Here is a 10,951-nt window from a genome sequence, read left to right as displayed (position 1 = left end):
CCAAAAAATTGATAAAACCCCCCCCCCCCCCCCCAAGTTTGTTCACAAATCACACCCTAGATAGATAGATGGAATCATATTTGTTGTAACGCTTAGTATTAGGTAGAGTTTTGTATTTTTACATATGCAGTAGAGTTTTGTATTTTTATATATGCTGTAGAGTTTCATCCTCAGAGGATTATGTAAAATATTACATTTAACAATCCTCTGAGGATGAAGCTGTACTGTATATGTAAAATACAAAACGCCACCTAATACTAACTGAAGAGACTTCACGCCTTGCTGATCAGCAGTTGCAGTCCTTGCCATTTGTTATATAGTAAAGGCTTTTAGATTTCTTCGAGTTTCTCCTCACCTGATAGTTCTGCACCACCTTCCTCAGCCTTTTTCCCAGCATGCTACTTGACATCTCTTCATTCCAGACCTCTCCGAGTGCTCCATTAGGCCCAAAAACAACAGCATCCCCATTTGCGGCACCCGCATCTCCTCTCCGTCGGCCTCCAAAAATAGTCTCTAAAGCACGTCTCAGTGGTTGTGATAAAAGCCAGTAAAATAGCCCACGCTCTCTTCGTTTGCCCCTGAGGTTGCGGTCCTTAGTACCGCTCTCCATTGAGTAGTTAGAAGACGACAGGATGGGAATAGGCTTTTGAGGATCTCCAGGAATAACACCTGGGAGCTTTTGAGGGTCAGTATACATGGGTTTCGACCCTCCTGTTCCCCGCAATACCTTCAATAGATCAATGTCACTTTTAGTAAGGATGCAGTTTACATTTGACTACATAGAGTCTTGCAGGAATTAAGTCATTTTGTAGGCCAACCCAGAAGTTAGCGTCACACATGGTTCCCTTGATAAAAGCCAATAGGATTTTTCCAGTGTCTTTTGGATTATACTCTTAAAAAATAAAGGTGCTTCACAATGCCATAAAATAACCTTTTTTGTCTAAATGGTTCCATAAAGAACCTTTAACATCTGAAGAACCTTTCTATTTCACAAAAGGTCCTTTGTGTTAGAAGGTTCTTCAGATTATAAAAAGGTAAGAAAGATGGTTCTTTAAAGAACCTTTGACAATAGTTCTTTGTGGATCGCTGTGAAGAACCTTTTAAGCACCTTTATTTTTAAGAGGTTACAGCAGAAAATAAGCTCTGTGACCAACAAAAGTTTGATTCTTACATGTTTGTTCATCAAGATAATTGAAGCAAATGAACAGTGTTTATCAATCACCAAGAGTAAAAATCTTACGGTAGGCAATAAACAAACTGCAAAAGTTGAGCTTGTCTTAATCACAGACCTTATCTTAAGCATTTAACCAAAAACCTATTCAAAAAAACCCATTGAACTTTGGACAATGGAACCAGATGAGCTGAAAACCTCATTTCCAGGCTTTAGGACTCATTCCTGCTTCACGCTAATGTTCAGATTCAGTGGAGCAGAAGGCTGTGTGAGTTAAGGAATCTCCTTGAAGTACCTTAACAATTGTGTGCGTTCTTGGCTGAGCTCGAGTTCTCGCCTTCACCCCGAAAATGGCATCTGTGACGGGTATGCTGTTTTCAGCGCAAAAGGTGTACAGGAGAGCCATAGTCATACAGAACAGTGCCATGCACAGGGCCCCTCGTCGGGCCCGGCGCCTCAACCGCCAAAGTTGGCTAACACGATCCATGGCAGGCCCTGGGATCTGGATAATGAATCACAGACAATGAGTACATTTACATGGACAACAATACTCCGATTTTAATACGATTAAGACAATACTCCGATTAAGAATCTACCATGTAAACACCGGCTAATGTCATAATCGAAGTAAACAGAAATAGAATTAAGACATGTGGAGTATTCCTATTTTAGTCGCATTACTGAAGTGCAGTATAGACATGTAAACACCTTAATCACATTATTACCGTCGTGTAGGACTTTTCGCCGCATTTTGCGACAGGATACACACACGGCAAATAAAAGAGCTTCAACACCGGCCGGCATCTGTATGCAAATAATTAACTGCACTTGAAGCTTTCATAAAATTTAAAATGAAACACCCAAAACTGTACATGGCATCATCATGAAGACGAACTATATGTTTATACTTGAAATTCCGGAGGAGGACGTAATGACGTGTGCCATTAATCAAACTATGTACTATAACATGTAAAACCGGAACATGAAAGGAATATTCTAAAAGCAACTCATGTAAACACCATAATCATAATATTGGCTTATTTAGAATAAGGTAAATAATTAGATTACTGATTAGATTTCTGATGTAAACGTAGTCAATATTAGCAAATGAAAGGATGTCTTCTGCAAAAGGAGTTGGCAGACACATAGAAGCATATGCATGGATTCAGCTGAACGAAAACTGTAGAAAATAGTTTGAAACAGTCAAATATTTACTTTGAAGTCCTGGTCAGCTCAGGTTAGTAATTAAATTAGTGTGAAGGAAAAAGCATGTTCAATAAACTAGAGAATTTCTAATTGTAGTGGATTATATTGTAGCCTCCTTTTGATGTGATTTTATAATATGTCAAACTGTTGGGTTAAATATGTAAAATGCTTCGGTTGCCCTACATTTAAGCTAACTGAGTTCAGTAATGCAGTTCAGCTTGACATCTCTAGATTTCAAGCAGCCAAGACCTTAAAGGGAGCAGACAAATTAGCTTCATAAATGGTGGTAGTTCCAGTGGGGTTGGCCTAAAAAATTATAATTGAATAATTTGAATAATTATTTCCTGAATAAAGGGAACATTAAAAAGTAGTTACACAGAACACTAGTTTTTATGACAGTAACCAAAACTTATATATAAACATGGTGTGAATAGGGCTTATCAATTAATACCTGGAATATTCAGCTCAGTGCAAAAATGGTAGTCCACAGCATTCAAAGTAGGATTTAAAATGTAAGAAGTCTATGAAATCATGGCTTTCAACCTTTAAAAATTAAAACCACTACAAAACAACTAAGCAGCTTTCATTAGCCTTATTAGGTGTAGCTAATTAATATCATGTGACAGTATCACATGACATAATGATGCCATCACATGACAAAAACACCAGATTCAAAGTCAAGGAAAGGTTAAATATATAATGAAATCCGTTCAGTTTACAGTTGTTGGTTTTTTAATTGTTTAGACACTAAAAGTGATACTTGAGGCCCACTTAGTGAAATCATTCACCCATATTTCTAATCTTTAGACCAAGTCTGCAAAACTACAAGCACATTACAAGCTTTAAACTCAATTTGCTATTGTAAAACAAACTTTTTGCAAAACTCTAAACAGTTCTTTACACCTCGACTACTAACAACACCTATTTTGTTTCATTTGGGAAACACTACCATTTACAATAAATGTCACACTCATTTACTTACACCCAGTGATCATATGTGAAAAAAACACTTATATATTGTTTGTTCACTTAGAAATTAAAACCAAGTGTTTTGAAAAAAAAGTTTTTTTTTCTATTAAGTACTTTAGAAATAAATTTGACTAAAATTTGTGTCTATATGTATATATATATAGAGAGAGAGAGAGAGAGAGAGATTCACACACACACTGAATATGCATCTGTGTTGTATGCATATTCAGTATACAGTACTGTACATATATCATCTCTATATATAGATATACTGATACACATACAGAATATGCATACAAGCAAAGTCAAAGTCAACTTTATTTCTAAAGTGCTTTATAAAATATAGATTGTTTAACAGCGTCACAATAGTATCAAATTAAAATTCTGCTGTAAAACAGCTCTAACCAATAGTCATTATACAGCTCAAGTCAGTTCAGTATTGATTCAGTTCAGTTGCATAACTGTGTAAAATTCATCAGTTTGTAAAACTATAGTTTTACATACTGTATATACAGTGTATTTGTGCATATGCATGTATGTGTGACTGCTCTGACAAACTCCTGTGCTCCACTGCACTCTGAACAAGCAAAAGACACACAAGAGTAGTGTTTTACATTTTTCACATCTGTGTGTAGTTTGGCGTGTATGTGGCTAATTATTTTATGTTTGTGTGTAGAGTTTTGAGAAATGGAGCCATAGTTTCAAAAACTAAGCATTTTCAAAAAAACTGTAATATGTTTGTCTGTCTTTTAATCCAACTGATCTTGATGGTCAAGCAATGAATCGTTGGGTACATTTATAGATAACTATAGATAGAGAAACAAGTTTGCCATTTCTGAAAGGGGTATTCAAGTATAATTATTTCTTGTTAAGCTAATTTATTTTGGATGATCACAACCACGGTGTTCAAAGTGTGTGTGTGTGTGTGTTTATGAAAGCGACAGAGAGAGAATTGAAGAACATGAAACAGGATAGATTACAAGAGAGAGGAAACAGTCAATGATTGTGTAACCTTCAGATGCATCTGAAGAAGGGAGACAGATGACAGGTAACTGTTGCATCAAAAAGAGGCATTTTACATTATGTTAAGAGATACTGTAAACAAAATCTTTACTCTGGTAGAGAATGTCAAGTTACTTTAATTCACCCTTCATCTGAAAAGGTCAACTATACACTCTAAAAATGCTGGGTTAAATGTAACCCAGCGCTGGGTTAAAAAGGGACAAACCCAGCTACACTCTTAAAAATAAAGGTGCTTCAAAAGCTTCTTCACAGCGATGCCATAGAAGAACCATTTTTGGTTCCACAAAGAACCATTCAGTCAAAGGCTCTTTAAAGAACCATCTCTTTCTTACCTTTTTATAATCTGAAGAACCTTCTTTCACCACAAAGGACCTTTAGTGAAACAGAAAGGTTCTTCAGATGTTAAAGGTTATTTATCGAACCCTTTAGACAGAAAGGTTCTTCTATGGCATCGCTGTGAAGAAGCTTTTGAAGCACCTTTATTTTTAAGAGTGTAGCTGGGTTTGTCCCTTTTTAACCCAGCGCTGGGTTATATTTAACCCAGCATTTTTTAGAGTGTAGATTCAGTCATATGGTGAGAACATTTTTTGGCAGCAAACTGTTCATGCACAAAAAAAAATTTCATAACACACTGGATGAATGGTATCACAATCATTATGGATTATAAATTATGTATGTATTCATTATGGTTAGTTACATAAGTGAGTGTATTTTTTAATGTGGCAGCTGTAGCCTGTATTACTGTAACATTTATTCAGGAACAGGTGATTTGAAACATCCATCCTGCATTATTTGACTAAATAGAATTAAACCAAATGTTCTCATATTGTGTTACGATAATCTTGTGTTTTGAAACGATTATGTGGAAAGAAATTATGTGTAACGAAAGTATGATATCAGGTTTTAAAAGAATGATTAGCTGTTACACGTGATTTTGTACTAAGAATTTTGAAAATTGACAATTGGGAAAATAGTACCAATGCAAAAAAAAAAAATATATATATATATATATATATATATATATATATATATATTATAAGAACTAAAATATAAGATATATAATCTAAGATAGACTGATATGTTATCAGCTTAATAGGGAAGAGTTTGCATACTAAAATACTTGTACATGGATTTACAAAAGAACGATTAGTGAATATATTAAACGTTACCCTTTTTATTCAAGAAATGACCTAAACTGTTAGATTTGGATTGTGTTCGTATTGTATCGTGTCCTTAATCAAATAAATACTAATTGGACAACATACAGGCAAAGCTATGGCTACAAACAAACTGTCTATAAATAATAGCTACGCAAATATGCCTATCAGACAATATGGCCTTTATTAGTTTGGATGGGACATGAGAGTGTTCATATAAAAAATAACTATGCACAGGCCTGATTACTGCAACCGCATTCTGTTTTACATAACACGCAGTGTAAATATAGAAAACAGAGGGGGAAATTAGGAACTGAGGAATGTGCGTGTAGGTTAATTCATTTTTTAATGCATGCACCGAACACCTAAAGATAAAACGGCATCAATATTATTTTTGATAACGAATCCCAAAAACGTCTAAATGCATGGAGAAATGATGCTGCGTGGATGAGACAAATATAAAATCCATGCCTACCTTGTATCCCATATTTTTCTGACGCTTTATTCTTGGTTAGTTCAATCAGTTTCCTTCAGTGGCATGTGGTCTTGGCATTTTAGATATTTTATGCACAACGTTACAGATAATCTATATTGTATACTAAAAAGCTATATTGTATAATGCCTTAGTATAATAACCTAAAATCCCGATAAGACTTTTCCCCTTTTTTCCCTTTCGAAGAGATCAACTACGACTTGACATCTATATACAGATGATCATATCGCGATGATGCATGTTGATAAATCGCCATGTTTATATACTGCATAATAATATGGACAGACAGAGCTGGTGCGTTGGTCGTTCGGTCTGATGTCTCTAGCGGAAGAAAGCTGTCTGTGCGGTTGAATCGTGTGCGACTGCCGATGTGAATGCTGCGGTTACTGCAGTCCGGGTTTTTGCCATTATCGCTGATGTTGTTTGAGCTTCTGACTTCGAACCGGCAAACATGCGCACAGAGCATTGTGTGGTAAAATGAATGAATGAAATGCAGAAAAAATGAACTGTAGTGCCTTTAACATGAAATGACCCTTTCTCCGTCTTCATTCCGTGCGGTTAGGCACAATGTAGCATTATTAATCGTTTAGTTAAATACTGTAGTAAATATCAGCCTACGTGTTGTCCGTGTTAAATCGTGATTTGAATGCATATTTAGCAGTTGTGGTGAATTTAGTATCATTCAGGTCATTTTCAACGTCGTTTAGAGTTGCGTGTGTGGGTTCCATAGTGTAGCGGTTATCACGTCTGCTTTACACGCAGAAGGTCCTGGGTTCGAGCCCCAGTGGAACCATGGTTTTTAAACAATAAGTGTGATGCTACTATTTTTTGATGTTATAGGATGCATAAATAGCTTTACTTGCAGAATAGTTTATTTATTCTACTATTCTGCATTCCGTGATGGTGTTAGAGCCATTAATGTCTGTCTCGGTTATTTTAACTGTACAAAAAAACAATCAAGTGGTAGCTGCTGGCTCAGTGATTTGGAAGTCTTACACATTCACATGAAATTACTTTCGTGTGGGAAAATACTGTAAGGTGTTTCCAGTGTTTTGTAACATGGGGCCCCTGAAGTTATTCCAGAGGGGCTGTGGAAGCATTAAACATACAGAACTAATATCTACTAACCATTTTAACTAATGATTTGATTAGCACATGTTATTCTTAAATAAAGTGATTATACATTTGTTAGGTCAACTCCTGCATTAAGATCCTATGATTGGTATAAAATACCATTCTCTTGGATTTTCTGCTGTTTTTTTGGTGACGTAAAAAAAAAAAGTTGTGTATCCAGCTGATATATGAAGTTTTGTGTTTGCTAGAGTTACTTGTGATAATTTTGGATGCAGTTATGGGATCACCGTTGGTTGAAAAGTATATCTTTTGTCAAATGAAACCTTATTGTAGTTTCAGTTGAAGTTTATAATGGTCAAAAAGAGCTAAATTGCCGGCTAGTATTTAAATGAAAATATTATTAAAGTGTATGATCTTATTGTAGTCTCCAGCGGGGGAAAAAAACTACCTGATAATGAATTTATTGCTGAAAAAGTGGAGATGCCGGGGATTGAACCCGGGACCTCATACATGCGAAGCATGCGCTCTACCACTGAGCTACATCCCCACGTGACGCAGGAGCACGTGAATTCAACCTAAATGTACCCAACCGTTAGATTGGTTTTCGAAATGCAGCATAGACGCGCAAAATTGATTTTTTGCCGGGAAACCTATTAGACTAAAACCTTTTACAGTTAGATAACTTAAAGTTTTCTGAAATTAACGTTGCTAATGTTGAAAATGACAATACAAAGTGTTTTCTTTCTGAACGTGGGAACAGGGTTGCCGTGACACACGCCACCCATAAGGTTATAAGAAATGCTCTTTGTTCTGTCTCTTTCCCGCCTGCAAGGCTCGTCTGGTCTCCTCTGTTTGGTAATATATTGGGACAAAGCTCAAAAAATACCTAATAAGTTTTGTATCAATAACAGAAGTGTCTTACAAAATAAGTAGAAAGATGTAATCTAAACATTTCATTTGGGGACAAGAAAAAAAAACCTACTTTGTATTTGTTTTATCATTGTATCTACTCAAGATTATTTTGGAATGATTTAGAAATTTATATTAATAGAAAACTGGGATGTGCAATAGAGATTGATGTGCTTTTTTATTTTCAGAATGGTATGAAAAGTAAAGAACAACATTATTCAGTTATTTATTTTACCAGGAAAGTATCTTATAGACTCTTTCTAAACATAACTTTTCACATTTTATAAGCGACTTTAAAGTATATGATCAAAAATCAAAATGACAGAACAACCTACAATTTCCTCAATTTCGAGGTAACTGTGTAGTCCTATTTGAAGTTATCCTAACAGGAGTAAAAAGCTCAGTTTTTAGGCATATTTCATGAGATAAATATATTTTGAAGCACAGTATAAAAAACTTAAATGAGAAATTGGAAAAAGAACACTGATAGCAATAGCAGCCATTGCAAGAGAAGTTGGCTGTTCCAAATCTGTGGTTTCTAGAATATTGCATCTTTGTATGTCACTAATTCATTCGAGTCCCCCAAAAAGGCTGGTCGACCATGAAGGACAGGATAATGCGGAGAATCTCAATGGGCAATCAGTTCAACACTGCAGCTGGAATTGCTCATTTAAAAGTTTAATTTATTTGGGTCCAATGGGAAACATGTTTATCGTCAAACTTGGGAAAGACTGAACCCAGAGTGCATAAAGAAGTCAGGGAAAGGTGGAAGAGGAAGTGTCATGGTTTGGGGGATGTTTCTGCAGCAGGAGTTGGGCCTCTTATATAGCTACATAGAAGAGTGAATGTAGGCCTAAATATTTATCAGATCCTCCTGCGGCAACATGCGGTTCCTGTGAATGACATTTATGTACGAAGTTATGGAGCGATTGACGAAGAAAATAAATCACAGAGAAAATATTGACTGATATATTAATTTATTTTTTGGGGGGGGGGTATAATAAATATTTTAGAATAAATATTTTAAGTAAATATTTTTAAAGAGGATTTTACAGTACTATATTTAATATCTTATCATCTATAATACCTTAGTGTAAGCACTAGATGGCTGTACAGCCTTATATTTGAATATATAAATAGGCTGTGTATTCCGTACGTTGTGGATTTGTGGAACATTGTTTTCAAACATAATTGTATTAGATTATGCATTTTCCAAGTACCTTTAGTCAGTGTTGGATCGGGACAGAGTGGACTTTAATTGGCGGTGCGTTTAAAAGATGGAGTAATTTGTTTGGGTTTGGGTTTCAAACAACACATACTTGCGGAATCTTTTCTGGGGTGTATTCCAGAAAGTGGGTTTTGTTGGAAACTCAGAGTTTGTTAACCCCAGAAAAGGGAAATGCCACCTAAATGTTCACGCAAAAAAGAAGGCGTAACTTTTATTCTCGCTGTAGTATTGTTGTTGTCGCCGCCGCCATGTCGTGAAGGCGCTGTGTGTTTCGTTGTAAAAGCAAAACTACTTTGTTTGGTCTTCCAAAAGAGGACGATATCTGCTTCGTCATGCCTGGAGCTGATCCGTGCTGGTCACTGAGGAAATATATTAACTTCGTTCTGTGGATCGCCGGATCAGCTTTCACCGTGGACGAAGCGGAGTCCAGCCCGGGGGCGTCACATGTGGTTACCGCAAGCCCGCCGGCTGCTCCTTCGTCGAATCCGCCGGCCGCATCGTTCTTAAGCCTGCCCGCCTCCGCTCACACAAGCTGGCCTCCGCTCACTCAAGGCCGCCGTGTGTGACGCTGTGTTTCGTTGTGAAAGTGAAACTACTTTGTTTGGCCTTCCAAAAGAGGACACGACTAGAAAATTAAGTTGTATTTACAACACTGTTCCAGAACAGTTCAACCCAAATATTCAGATGTGTGCAGCGCATTTTATGGAGGACTGTTTCCTGATCCTGGGAGAGTAGACTACAATGCCGGCTGTTCTGACTCACAGACTGTAAGTACTTTTTTATATTTTAAGGATTTGCCATTGATGATTCAAACTTGAGTTTTGGGCAGTGTAGAGTAGCACTTGTTGTTTGTCATTTCTCCGATCACAAATGCAGACACGATTTTATGTTTACGCGGCGTGATGCAACACGTATAAAGACAGTATAAGTCATTATAATCTGTAATTATGTCCCCACTGGATGCAACAAATGCCTCGTTTATAATGGGTTTTAATGTTTTTGTCTCGTTGGTCCGGCCGGACACGGCATCACAGTATGGTATGGGGCGTAACATTTCCGTCACACACTTGAGGTATTCGGCCAATCACAATGCACTGGATAGCTGGCCAATCAGAGCACACCTCGCTTTTCAGAACAATGAGCTTTGTAAAAATCAATGTGTTTCAGAAAGGCGGGGCATAGAGGAGAAACAATAATGTACAGTATGTGGAAAATAATGTGTTTTTTAACCTTAATCCGCATAAACACATTTCATTACACCAAATACACAAAATAATGTTCTTTTTAGCAACATCATATGCCCTCTTTAAATATCTCATTCATTCATTCACGCAGCAAAAATTGCTTTTATTGCTGAGATTTTTGCCTTATTTCAAGTACAAATATCTAAAAATTCTTAAATCATAATACATTTTTTATATAAGAAAATATATATACAATATTTAGTCTTGTTTCCTGGGGTAAACAAGTCAAATTAATTGCCAGCGGAGTAAGAAAAATAATCTTAATAAAAAAGAAAACAAGATTATTTTTCTCACCGGACCACTTTCATTTTCATCATGAAGACACGGTATATTTTTATAAGGGATCCTGTAGATGAGGAGGCTGCATTAATTTGCGGGGAGTTACACTTACATCAGGAGAGGATTTAATTTACTTTGATTTAATAGATTTAATTTGCTATATCCACATGCATATTTATTTGAACGGTACCATTTTTA

General features: G+C 36.3%; 1 protein-coding gene and 2 non-coding genes across 3 annotated transcripts in view; 1 reads left to right on the top strand and 2 right to left on the bottom strand.

The window, feature by feature from the left end:
- The window catches only part of LOC107590095 (beta-galactoside alpha-2,6-sialyltransferase 1-like), a 33,011-nt gene extending 26,549 nt beyond the window's left edge, over window positions 1-6,462 (bottom strand). Inside the window, exons 1-3 of the mRNA XM_016278712.1 lie at window positions 6,002-6,462; window positions 1,467-1,673; window positions 356-727 (exon numbers count right to left, since the gene is read on the bottom strand). Coding sequence (XP_016134198.1) covers window positions 356-727; window positions 1,467-1,673; window positions 6,002-6,013 — 591 coding nt within the window. The 5' untranslated portion in view covers window positions 6,014-6,462. The remainder of the gene's footprint in view (window positions 1-355; window positions 728-1,466; window positions 1,674-6,001) is intronic.
- Window positions 6,463-6,739: 277 nt separating this feature from the next.
- Window positions 6,740-6,812, top strand: trnav-uac (transfer RNA valine (anticodon UAC)). Its single transcript has one exon. It is a non-coding gene; the product is annotated as a tRNA-Val (tRNA).
- Window positions 6,813-7,568: 756 nt separating this feature from the next.
- On the bottom strand, window positions 7,569-7,640 carry trnaa-cgc (transfer RNA alanine (anticodon CGC)). Its single transcript has one exon. It is a non-coding gene; the product is annotated as a tRNA-Ala (tRNA).
- Window positions 7,641-10,951: the final 3,311 nt, after the last annotated feature.

This window comes from Sinocyclocheilus grahami, unplaced genomic scaffold (genome assembly GCF_001515645.1).
Source record: "Sinocyclocheilus grahami isolate Dianchi unplaced genomic scaffold, SAMN03320097.WGS_v1.1 scaffold124.1, whole genome shotgun sequence".
In the NCBI taxonomy this organism is placed as follows: Eukaryota; Metazoa; Chordata; class Actinopteri; order Cypriniformes; family Cyprinidae; genus Sinocyclocheilus; species Sinocyclocheilus grahami.
Note: the sequence above shows the minus strand (reverse complement) of the source record. Positions and strands in the feature narration are given on the sequence as shown.